The sequence below is a fragment of the Sinocyclocheilus rhinocerous genome, unplaced genomic scaffold (genome assembly GCF_001515625.1).
Source record: "Sinocyclocheilus rhinocerous isolate Xijiao unplaced genomic scaffold, SAMN03320098_v1.1 scaffold623, whole genome shotgun sequence".
Classification (NCBI taxonomy): Eukaryota; Metazoa; Chordata; class Actinopteri; order Cypriniformes; family Cyprinidae; genus Sinocyclocheilus; species Sinocyclocheilus rhinocerous.
The window spans coordinates 1744190-1757877 of NW_015644631.1; the positions used below are offsets into that span (position 1 = coordinate 1744190).

Genomic DNA, 13688 nt, shown 5'->3' on the forward strand with positions numbered 1-13688 from the left:
CATGCTCACAGCAGCATGTTGTGGATGTATTGGCAGTAGCAAGTCTCGGTACTTGCTCTGCCGCAGCAGCAGCAGCGTAACAGATCTATTCCGCCAAGACCAAATACATTAACATTGTCATGTACATTACCATGCCAATCCCTCCGAGAGTTGTCATGACAGAACTGATTTTAAGACAACTTGTTTGTTGTAGTAATTCATTTAAAAAATGTAATTCTAATTTTTACATTTATTTTTTCTTAACTCACTCCCAATTGTTTTTCTTATTTATTGTTTTAGAATAAACCTAATAAACATTTGTGAGTTTTATGTTTTAAACAATTTTCCAATAAATAAAAATTTAATTAACAAATGTACATCAAATATTAACACATAAAATATATTAAATAATTACATTATTTAAAATTTTAAAATTAAGATATAAAATATATATTATCTGAAAATAACTATTACTTTAAGTATTCTTACTATTCTACTTTTAATCTAATAATATCATGCACTGTTTTCACAAGTAATCTTGTTGTAAAGGTCCACTCAGTAATTTTTTGTTTATTTTTTGCTACCAGTCCGATGTATAAATGTGGGATTTTTTATGTGTAACTCTTGAACTTTTAATTATTTTTAATTCTGGAATTAAAAAAAAGTGCAATCTTAAGTAGATATTTTGAAATGAAGTTTGTAGTGTGCTGTTTTTCGAGAGAGCATCAAGATCTAAACCATCAAAGACAGAAATCTCTCATAAATGAATTCACCTAACAGAGGCATTGACTCCAGAGTCCCAAACCGAATCCAAAATTCGTCACACAGCTCTAAATCGTCCTCACCGGTTTGGTTTGGAATTGGTTCATTTTTGTGATCTAGGTAGACTGATTCTTCAGGGTGAGACAGAAATAAGTTGGCACCATTTAAAAGAGTTTCAAGTATCTGGGGATTCGACTGACATATTCAATCGAGCCCTTTTAAAAATGTATTGAGCAGAAACATGTGCACACACACAGAGAATACACATAGTCTGAAGTATCTGAAATAACATTAGGATGCAGATCACAACATGAGTGTTGAAAATAAAGACATGAGTATCTCTGAGAAATTCCTTAAAAATCTCCCAGCTCCCAATGGGACTAAAGATCCAAAGAGAATCTCAAACACACAGCAAGCCCTTTTAAGATTTAGTTCACCCGTTATGTTATGTTGATGACTTGCTTTCCTTCCATGGAATACAAAAGGAGATGTCTAGTAGACTGTTCTGCATATTTTTTTCTATACAATGCACTGGAATGTGGATTAGCACCATCAAGCTCCAAAAATTACTGACAGACCGACTGATGGACAGAGAAACAGACAGATTTCATTTTAGGCTACACTGAATCCCTATTCATGGCACAGTATATTATGGCTTCTCTTACAGCTACAGATGGTGAGTTAGAGGTTTACAGTGAGCTTGACTTTATATTGAGGACCACCAAGAGGGGATTGTGAGCGCGCTAAAAATAGCAGTCTGTCATTGTTGGGTGTTATAGATTTTGTGCAGAGCTGTCACTTCTGGGTTGACAGTAAACTCAGGAGATCCTGGAGCAAAGCTTTAACTGAAACCCTCTATTGCTTTATTTAAGAGCATTTCTCTATCAAAAGGAACATGTCCTGATATAAAGAAGACGCTCTGATGTTCACAGGTTGACTCTGAAGGCCAGGATCTCCCCAGTGAACTCAAAACTGGTGTCACAGTCGCAAGAGTCGCATTTACTGTAGAAACCGCTCAGTGAAGGATTAGATTTATTTTTGCCTCCAACAAAGAGTTTCTCTTCAGATGTTGCTGAAGCTTGTTGATATTTCCATTGTGTAAATAGGGGAAGTGTACCTGACTTCAGGCTCTACGGTTCGACCTTATTTCCACCATTAGCATATTATGATAAACAGAAGCCCACACAACGTTCCTTCTGCAGCTTAGAGGCGAACAAACCTGCCTCTGCCTTCACTTCTGGCAAAAAAAAAGAAAAAACTACTGTTGGCAGGTAATTAAAGTAGCATTTATTATGCACAAAAGAATAGCAGCCCATTAAATGGAGCTTCACTGAGGGTGGATATTTCTCTCTCTGTCTCTCTGATCGAGAGAAAATAACAATTTTTTTCTCATCTTGTGCCTGGTGGCTTTTAGCTACATGTACAAAATCCCACAGTGGCCCAATACAAAATGAAACCACAGTGTAGGAACAATGCAGTCTCAATCTGTTTCTCTCAACATTAAGAAGGTTTTTCTAACAGTCTAAAGGTCATGAATATTTAATGAGGCAAGTACTGTATTGTTTGTGATTGGCTATATGTTGTTAAACAACTTCCAATAACATTGAAGCACTGCACTGTTTCATATAAAGAATACCATTGGTGCCACAATTCGAGGTTCATAACAGCATCAACAATCCTAAAAACTAAAATTACATGTGTGAAGCACTTACATGTTAAAGTGTTAAAAAGGACATATAAATCATAATTCTAAAAAAAAAGAGAAATAAAAACACTATCGTTCAAAAGTTTGTGGTCGAAAATGTTTCTGAAAGATGTCTCTTAATTCTGCCCACCCAAGCAACATTTATTTGATCAAAAATACAGTAAAAACAGTCATATTGTGAAATATTATTACAAATTAAAAGAACTTTTCTATTTTAAAGGGGTCATATGATGCGATTTCATTTTTTCCTTTGTCTTTGGAGTGTTACAAGCTCTTGGTGCATAACTCATCAAGGACACATTTCTGTGAGTCTGAGAAGCTCTTAAGGACAGACTTCATTTCATATTCATCATTTTTGCCTTGAAAGAGCTCAGTCAGTCCTCTGCAAAAAGAAAGCCACTAAATTATGACAAACACACAGAGGAACAGAGTTCTAGAAAAAGCAGCACAACTCTTTCCCTGCTCTTGTCTGATTTTTCTACTAAAAATAACTTACAGATTGCAGAGAGACTCATTATCTCTTTACTGTCTAATGCACAAACAGCAAAATATGATATCGCTCCAAACCACAGCCAGAATATGTCGTCACCCATGTCTAATTCGGGCAGGACTGTGTTGGGTGTCTCATAGAAGTCACAAGTAATGGACTAACAATCAATAACGTGCATAAAACTGTAATGGGCCACAATGCACAATGGGTAAAGCGAGCCCGAATGGGCCTGGGGAAATAACGATCCTAACGATTTGATTTCAATGTATGTATGGCATCTTTTTACAGTTTGGTTATAATGTAATAAAATACTCAAAATACCCTGTAAATAGATTTTTGCAGAGCAGGTTCTGCAAAGGAGAAAGGGTGCACCTATGGTACTCTAGGTGGTTGCTAGGTGGTTTCATAATGGCAAAGGCAAGAGAGAACAAAAAACACAAGTCTAATCAAATAAAAATGTTATTATGAAAGCCTCCAAAAACGTAATTGTGAAATAAAGCTTAAAATAAGAAACACATGTCATACTGTGTTATATAAGGTTCCAATTGTGAGACATAAAGCTGCAATTATGAAAAACAATTTCACAATTAAAGATACGTTTTGGTCATTTAAGTTTTCCCGAAAGTTCTAGTTTCAATTCTTTCAAAATATTGAGGTGAATAGGCTCAGATCAATGAGGTCTATGATGAATCTTTTCCAAAAAGAAATACAAAAGCATGTGCTAAGTGAAAAAAAAAAAAGTTGACAAAAAGACTGAATCCAAGATTTGGCGATAAAGACAACATAATAAGAGATTTACTAGCAATGTTTAAAAGGCTGGTGATTTTTGACCAGGAACAACAAACTAGGTAAAAGATTTTCAGCACAGCACAAAAGTTATGAGACACCGTTGCAAATACCTTTTTATTCTCAGCGGGAAACATCCCTTCCATAAGTAACACTTCTCTTTAATACGCCACACAATGTGAGCCATCTTTAAGCACATACTATATCGACATGCTCACCGATCAAGACTAAGATGGATGGATCAAGTGCCTGAAATGTATCTGTACAAGTCAAGTTCCATCCTTTAGAAAGCCTTGTCATGACGCATCAGCCTTGGGATTCTCTGGAGAGAAGCCAAGGAAACGTCTTCTACAGGAGCAGATATAACGTCACGCTTTAACCAAAGCATGCTGTCCTTGAGTTCCTGGCAATCTGAATGAGAAGGTTACAAGAACAAATGAGCTGGGTAAAACTACAGCCTATATCCCAGTAAATTAATCATTTGATTTAGCAACGTCTGACCGATGATGACTTCAATTATTTGGTATACTGTCCGGTTTTGTTCGGTATATAAAGTGGGTAATCAAGCTAATAAAAGAGTTTATGTCAGTTACTCCTGCTGCCTCTTTCACTGAAGTACTACAAAGCCAGCAGTGTGTATAAGATTTGTAGGCCACAATATTATAATACAAGGACAAAAATGTGTTACTAAGCCATCTGACTTCCACTCTACATGCTCTGATAACAAATCCAAACACTGTCAGGATATAGTGAAAACCGCACAATTCTTAAACATAGAGAGTACAATGAAGAAAAGGCTCTTTTGCAATGGATTTGTCACAAAGGATGTGCAAGTTAAGAAGCTTTGAAATAAACATTGAATAAAATAATTGATGCACAATTATTTGGAAGTATGTATTTAAATGAAATCTTGATATATCAAAACAATTTTCATATGGTGTCAAATTGTCAAAAGAATAATCATCACAATATATGTTCATTAACATTTAAATAAATAATCTTATTTACATATCAAAATACATAAACAAGTGTTGTATATTTCTGTTCATATATGCATATTAAATACATGTAAAGTGTCTACTTCAATGTTTCAAATAACTTTTGTGAAAATTAAATGGTAAAATAATGTTCCATCATCATTCAGTGTAACCGATATATTTATGTAAAAATTAAACAACCTACTTATTCTGATCTGTACTTTTTAGAATATATAAAAGTACAAGTTATCATACTAAATGTTATTATATTTTGAATGATTAAACACTGATGAATGGGTAAAACTAGTGGTTTGAAGGACAGTGGCAAAAATTAGTAAATATTTAAAATACAATTACTGACATTTTGATTTAAGTGGGTGTCTTCTATGTATCATGGTAAAAATGTACAACAGTCATAATTTTTGCTCAGGAAACAAAAACAGGACACATTCTAATGTATGGAGGAAAACTGAAGGTTGCATGAAGGTTAACACTGCATGGAGGCCTTCAAGACCACCACAGCGTCCATCATGCGAACCCATGAACTCATAGTGAAGGTCAGATGGACTGATTTCAGACAAATCTGATATCTACATCTGCCTCTGAAAACACTGCAGCTCTCGTTCCCTCTGCAGTGTCCTCTAAATACACCGGACGGCTCAATGGTTAATCAATCCCTACATGCTGCCTGTCTCTGTGCTTGGAATCGAGACCAGCACATAGTTTCACATGTTCCCTTTGGCTGTAACCCTCCAAATCGGTTCCATTGACAGCCACCGCACTGAGAGGTCATCACCGATCCCAAACTAGGCTGAAAAATATGAGCTTATACACGTTTATTTACAGATCTACTAAAAGCATTTAATTAAATATTCCGCTGAGGAGGTTTTGGAAGTCCTCTTGAGTATTTGCTGTAATTGCTCGCAATCTAATTTCAGCAGATTGCTTCTGCTCTTCTGCAAGCACAGTAATGTTTGGACACCCCGCAGATTTAATAAAGCTGCAGAGATTGAAATGACTTCAAAGATGACAGGAAAAAAAATCCATTTAGAAGCTTTACTCTTATTCGGCTTTTCTATTTTTTGAGGGTTCCGAAATGTAATGTGATGCTTGAAAGGGAAATGAATGGAGGATGAGTGAAATGGATGGCTTGTTTGAAGGGTTTAGGAAAAGTCATTGAACTTTGTAATTTAGTAGATAAACGTCCAGATGCCAGCATGATTGACACTTGTCAAAATGACTGACGTTTGTCTAAACCAAGACCTGTGCCAACTTCACCACAGCTGTTTAACTGTTCCTGTATCATCACAATCAGCCTTAACGCGACAGAACTCATTAGATACTGAATATCTGGAACACTGCACTGAATTAGAGACAGTGTGTCTTACCTCTGATGTTTCCTCGAGCTGAACGGGGAGAAGGAGGTTTTGCTCCGCCGGGTGGAGGTGCTCCTGGACGGGCTGCTGTCCTCCGTCGCCTCCTCCACGTTTAACTGCGGTATGATCTGACCACCGACCGTACAAGCCATTTTCCTCAACTGCTCGTGTAAAGCGCATCTAACCTCCCGTGAGATGGAAAGTTCGCCTCAGGACGAAATGAGGACGGGAGGTGCTGTTTGCAGATCTGGACTGCAGGGGTTGGGAAACTGGCGAACTGATTCGAATGATTTGTGATTTCAAGAAGTGACACTTCGTGTAATCCTGCGAAATCATCGCGTCTTAATTAAAGAGCTCTGTGTGATACTAGCAGGATTATCCTAAATGTATTAATTTATCCCAACACTCAACAATATTTTTGTCCCGTAAATCTCAGCGCTTTAACGCGTTGTCCGATTCGTGAGAGAATCGCTCATGTGATTCGGATCTTTTTAGTGAATCAGTTCAACCGGCTCACATAACCGTTCTGAAGGATTCACAGAAGAATCCAATAGGTTTAGCGGTTCTTGAGTCTGATTCATTGAAGCAAAAATCCTATCGATGAACCGAGCGTCTCTTTCTGACATGTTTGATTTGTAATAATCCGAGAACTGTCAAGTAAGCATATGAGGCATATGGTTTTTGTAAATATGTATTATTATTATTATTACCATCATTATTATTATTATTATTAAAATAAAAGTTTTGAGCTCAACTTAACTTGTGTTCTTTTTCAGTCAAGAAATGAAAATGTGTAAATTAATTTTTATCATTGTTCTGGGGAGCGGGGCACAAAAAAGTAACACTTTTTGACTTTCTCCAGCATGATTGACACTTGTCAAAATGACTGACGTTTGTCTAAACCAAGACCTGTGCCAACTTCACCACAGCTGTTTAACTGTTCCTGTATCATCACAATCAGCCTTAACGCGACAGAACTCATTAGATACTGAATATCTGGAACACTGCACTGAATTAGAGACAGTGTGTCTTACCTCTGATGTTTCCTCGAGCTGAACGGGGAGAAGGAGGTTTTGCTACGCCGGGTGGAGGTGCTCCTGGACGGGCTGCTGTCCTCCGTCGCCTCCTCCACGTTTAACTGCGGTATGATCTGACCACCGACCGTACAAGCCATTTTCCTCAACTGCTCGTGTAAAGCGCATCTAACCTCCCGTGAGATGGAAAGTTCGCCTCAGGACGAAATGAGGACGGGAGGTGCTGTTTGCAGATCTGGACTGCAGGGGTTGGGAAACTGGCGAACTGATTCGAATGATTTGTGATTTCAAGAAGTGACACTTCGTGTAATCCTGCGAAATCATCGCGTCTTAATTAAAGAGCTCTGTGTGATACTAGCAGGATTATCCTAAATGTATTAATTTATCCCAACACTCAACAATATTTTTGTCCCGTAAATCTCAGCGCTTTAACGCGTTGTCCGATTCGTGAGAGAATCGCTCATGTGATTCGGATCTTTTTAGTGAATCAGTTCAACCGGCTCACATAACCGTTCTGAAGGATTCACAGAAGAATCCAATAGGTTTAGCGGTTCTTGAGTCTGATTCATTGAAGCAAAAATCCTATCGATGAACCGAGCGTCTCTTTCTGACATGTTTGATTTGTAATAATCCGAGAACTGTCAAGTAAGCATATGAGGCATATGGTTTTTGTAAATATGTATTATTATTATTATTACCATCATTATTATTATTATTATTAAAATAAAAGTTTTGAGCTCAACTTAACTTGTGTTCTTTTTCAGTCAAGAAATGAAAATGTGTAAATTAATTTTTATCATTGTTCTGGGGAGCGGGGCACAAAAAAGTAACACTTTTTGACTTTCTCAGTTTTTGTAAATCCACATGGGGTTCAGAATAAAATATTTTATCCAGAGTAATTTCACACTTGTATAGTACAAATATGTCGCCTTGTTTCATAATTACAGTGTATACGTTTTTCTTTATTTACCCTCAAAAAAATGGAAGTGAAATGTGACAACATGCCCCGTAGGTGGGGTACGTTGTAACATCTGAGGGGCACGTTGTAACATGACTGTATGACAGCTTAAAACGTTATCTGATCTCATGAAAAAAAAATATACAAGACAAACTAAAATATTTTGTCAATAAAATAAAATGATCAACTTTTTTTTTAATAAAATAATAGCGTTTTTTAAGATTTAATGTTGTAACATGACCATATGACCGCTTAAAATGTTATCTGATCGCATGAAAAAAAAATATACAAGACAAACTAAACTATTTTGTCAATAAAATAAAATAATTATTTATTTCAAATAAAATAATGGCGTTTTTTAAGAATTAAAGATAATCTGATTTTGGAGTTTGTCAATGAACACATTACAACCAGGCTTGGGACGGCCCACAAAAACGAGCCAAAATGCTTTACATGTATTGAAAGAATAATTTCTGAACATTAAACATTGACTGTCAGTCTTTATTCACCTGTTTCTCGTCGTTTCACATTACAATTCATTAAAGTAAATACATCACTAATGTCATAATAATAGCGGGGCATATTGTAACGCAGTGTTACAGCGTCTGCACAACTGGAATTTAAAACTGGTTAGTGTCTTCTGCTAGTTATTGAAGCATTAAAAAACGATCTATAGCCTACTGATAAATAACAGATTGGCGATTAAAATAATAGCAGAGTTGTCTCATTTTAAATGAATAATAAAAACTGAGATGAAAAATTTACTAAAGCCAGAAATTTAATTTTACTACGGTAAAGCGATGCTATGGTTCAGCGATATCTTCAAAATAATTTTGGCGCACTTTTTTCTGGTAACTAGTAAATACAGTATTCCATTAGGATTTAGTGGCTTTAACAAGCCACTAATAGAAGGCAACCAATTACCAGTAGGAACCCATAGGGTCCATTACAGTTACCATTAAAACCAATACAAGTCCCATTATAACCAGTAAAACCATTGCACATTTTGTGATGGTGCCTGTTGTTAAAACTGGTTAGTGTCTTCTGCTAGTTATTGAAGCATTAAAAAACGATCTATAGCCTACTGATAAATAACAGATTGGCGATTAAAATAATAGCAGAGTTGTCTCATTTTAAATGAATAATAAAAACTGAGATGAAAAATTTACTAAAGCCAGAAATTTAATTTTACTACGGTAAAGCGATGCTATGGTTCAGCGATATCTTCAAAATAATTTTGGCGCACTTTTTTCCTCTATATAATGTTGATATGGTAACTAGTAAATACAGTATTCCATTAGGATTTAGTGGCTTTAACAAGCCACTAATAGAAGGCAACCAATTACCAGTAGGAACCCATAGGGTCCATTACAGTTACCATTAAAACCAATACAAGTCCCATTATAACCAGTAAAACCATTGCACATTTTGTGATGGTGCCTGTTGTTTTTTTCATCAGGGAAAACACAAAAATGGCACTTTTACACTAGATATAAATGCTCTTTCCTTTCCACATGCTTATGTTTTATTTATTCCCTCTATTTCATACTGTTGATTTTTGTATAAGTGCAGGTAAATGCACATTGTGGCCAGTAGAGGGCACAATTGCACTAACACTGTAATCAAGCATCCTAAAATTCTTTACGAGATCCTCTTATTGTTACGAGTGAGGAGGAAGGTGGAAAACGGATTTTAGATATTTTAGAACAACGGCTGTGATCGATTGGAAAATAATGTATTATATTGTTCTATAGGAGATTTGGGTCAGCAGCGTGAGGCGCTCACATGCTCCGTGTTAATGATTTGTCAGACTGCATACTGATGAAGCATGCCCGAATCACTATGAGACTGAGAGAACAATTACACCACAATGGGGGGATTAAGGAATGAACAATTAACTTCCTTTCTTCTTCTTTTTTAGCCCATAAGACACCAGAAACTAACTTGACTCTCAACTTCGAGCAAGAACACTTCAGATGGATGGCTGCCACAGAAAATACTTTTTCCCCCCAGACACAAGTACATAAATAACATTTCAACGGTATCTTTAAATTTGCTTTGAGTTTGGATTTTGATCCCTCCACAAAGTCAAAAGGCAGCTTAACTACTTGTGAGAATGGAAACCCCTGAAACGTCTGTGCAGTGAACAGAAAAATGAAAGCATTTTCATTGGCTTGCCACTGAATGCTTTATTACAAACCAAAAGAAAATCATTAAGATACTGTACAAATATACATTTGTAATGAAGAAAGGAAATATGTACAATGTCCTTTGTCATCAAAACATAGCCAGTAATGTTAAAAAAAACAACAACAAAAAAACAGCAACAGAGGGAAATGGCTCATGGTTTCCTTACTCATGCAGTCAAAACACCAGACTGACCAGACAAAACTACTGTATAGAGAGCACAGCTGTAGAAGTGCAAAACCTCGACAAGAATGAGTTCTTGCATTATTCCGTATAATGATAGGCGACGTATAAAAGTATTTACATTAGTAACATTTGAACCAAAACCCTTTCATAATGCGATTCTTAGTATATAATGTACTGATATTAGCACTGAGTCAAAATATTCGTCTTTCTCTAGCTATCGGTGTCATGCAGGTCCATTGTTTAGATGCACATTCTCTCAAGCAATTGTATGCAGGGTGTTTAACATTAGAGCTCAGCATTCAAACTGTTCAGCTGCGACTGACCGAACACAAACTCAACTGAACCATGCATCTCAGCACATATCAACAGCAGACTCAGCCGTACAGGAACAGCGGGTTGCGAGGAAGTACTTTGACTAATATTACTTCATTTTCTGAATTTCCCTGCGCATGGAAATAGACTTCAAAGCAGCGGAATCGACCGGGCTGTGGGTTGAAGCTAAATCAGTGGAACTGGGTGTACACACTGTGTTCTTTTGCATTGGCTTCAAGAGTTGTGAAGGATTGGATTTAGATAAATAAGGTCAGCCTTTGGTTCCTTTACCTCTTCCAGCATTGACATCAAAGTCTTGTTCCACGCAGAGACGCTTATTCCCTTGTTATCTGGCAAGAAGACATTGTTCTGTCCCTTAAGGGTGACCTGTCACTTTGAATATTTTCTGACATCTTGTTCGTCCATCTAATTCATTTCTGAAGACGTAAATAACAAGACTTTCTCTTTGAGGGGAGGAATCCATGTTGTGGTCCCCTGCTGTTCACTAATGTGGACTCAAAAAGCACATTTTCCCAGCTGGGTCTGGGTATGAATGCCTCTCTGAGCATTAGAATTCCTCAAACATTGAAATCTAAGAGGGAAAACAACTGAAAAATAGAGAAAATGTATTTGCAATGGCATTAGAGTAACCCAAATATAACAAGAATACAAAAATGATTAATGTATATAAAAATCTGCACTCAAGAATTTAAAGCTTCTAAAAGGACGGGAAGTGTGCGGTCAGGTAGACAGGCTGTCTGTCTGGGTAAAGGCAGAGTTGTATCTCTGTTCATATCTGCCTCTTTTGTTTGCTCAAACCATCATCATAACGCAAGGCACAGCCCTCCACAACCAAACCCCTTTACCCTTTACACTCCACAAGGGGTCTTCTTCCACTTCAGTGTGCACATAAAAACAACAAAAGCATTTATTTTCCAACAAAGTCGGTTCTGTTGAATCAAAAGGCCTGACCACCTGGGTTTTTCTGCAGGGAATGGGAAATCCTTTGGGAATGTTCCTGATACCAGATGTGGGATTTGATGCTCGGTGCAGTGTGTGTATTTATGTTTGTGTGTATGTTTAGGGCGTTTGTTATTCCTACACAGTCTGGAATGCCTTGGTTTGGGCGGGAATCATCACCGGTGTGGCGCCCATCCTCGCCAGGTTCCCAGGGCTGAGTTTTGCCGGGCTGGCTTTGGGGCTACTGCCGGGCTCCAGAGGTTTGGGGACCACATGGTTGTACGGCGGTGGGACCGGAGGGAAGTTTTCGGGCTGCCCGCTTTCTTTAAGGGCAGCCACGATAGGCAGTCGAGGCCTGGGCCCACGGGGGGCGCTGTTGTGCACCATAGACTGAGTGGAGGAGGCCCCGGAGCGAGAACTACCAGATCGGGAGGAGGAGAGAGAGTTCGGCTTCACCAGTTTCGCTTTGGGAGCCTCTGCATCTTCCCTAAAACATAAAGACAGAGACTGAGATTCTTTATCTGGCTTGGTCAGTGCATTGCAGCAGGGCTGTCGCTAGCGGGGTGAAAGGTGGTGACGATTATAGGGGCCCACGGCTGTGGGGGGCCCCCGGCGACTTTAACCGACTGGCCGAGGCCAGCCTAAAAAGACGCTCAGGACAGTTGACACACAGTCCGTGAACACTGAATTCTTCTTGCTCTTGAACCGACAAATACATACAAAATTATGTCACAATACCCATCTTTGCGAGTATCCTTGAAAAAATTGTCGGTTATGTCTTAAGTGAAAGTAAACAGTTGAGAAAGAAATCAGATATGTATCATTATATTGGATGCATTGTCTCTTAAAGTGACTGCGCCTAATTTACTAGCTGCTGCCAGTGTCCTTAATGTTAATCCAAGAAATCAAATGAGAGAAAATCACTCACTGCTCTTTACTGAATTACTTTGTAGTTTTAACAATAATTAATCTATATTTAACTTATATAGTGAAGACTATGCAAAGCTATTTTACATTTCATTATTCGGTTTATGTACCTGGACACCTACAAACTGGAAAAAAACTTAAACATTGTTTGATTTGTATCTTTGTTCTATTTATTTATTTGTGCTATTTGCACAGTTTCAAACAGGGCCCACAGGTACAACTTGCACAAACCCCAGCTATGGCCCTGCATTGCAAGCATGCAGTCTTGTATATACTTAGTGTCTATACTCAAGGGGTCTTAAAATGTCTGTGCCAAATCGAAAGTGTTATTATTCAGACAGCTAGCTATAAACATGTCAACTCCCTCAAAAACATTTTATTTTCAAATTGTTCATCCTCCAGGACAGTAGTTGACTCGAAACTAAATAATTCCTGTTATTACACCCTTTTCCAGGAATGCTGTGAATGCAATGTGAATTTGTGTTAGCATATACATTTCAATGTGACTCAAATTACAATGTGACTCATCAACACAAAGTTCCACATAAAGCAAAAAATAAATGTAGAGTATACATATATACATGCAGTATAGTCCTTTTATGACCAAAATATACAATATGCTAAATAAATCAACAGCTTGCAGGGATTGTCCACCCAAAAATGAAAATTCTGTCATCATTTACTCACCTTCATGTCTTAAGAAGATATTTTGAAGAATGTTGGTAAACAGTTCAGGTTCCTATTGACTTGATCCATTCTTTTTTTGATCATGAAGTCAAAGGGAACCAAAACTGTTTGTTACCAAAATTCCATAGAAGCAAGAAAAAAAAAGTCACACAGGTTTTGAACAACATGAGGGTAAGTAAATGATACGAATTTTCATTTTAGGGTGGACTATTCTGTTAAATATACAGTCAAACCTAAATTTATTGAGACACCTTTAACATTTCTCACATTATCACAGTTTAAGGTCCTTGCACACGGAGTCCGAAATTTCCGTATGCTTTTTTTTTTTTTTTTCTAGTTTTTTTTCGGATTCGACATCCTTT

General features: G+C 37.4%; 1 protein-coding gene across 1 annotated transcript in view; it reads right to left on the reverse strand.

The window, feature by feature from the left end:
• Window positions 1–11500: 11500 nt before the first annotated feature.
• The window catches only part of LOC107758678 (CXADR-like membrane protein), a 12967-nt gene continuing 10779 nt past the window's right edge, over window positions 11501–13688 (reverse strand). Inside the window, exon 6 of the mRNA XM_016576482.1 lies at window positions 11501–12199. Coding sequence (XP_016431968.1) covers window positions 11851–12199 — 349 coding nt within the window. The 3' untranslated portion in view covers window positions 11501–11850. The remainder of the gene's footprint in view (window positions 12200–13688) is intronic.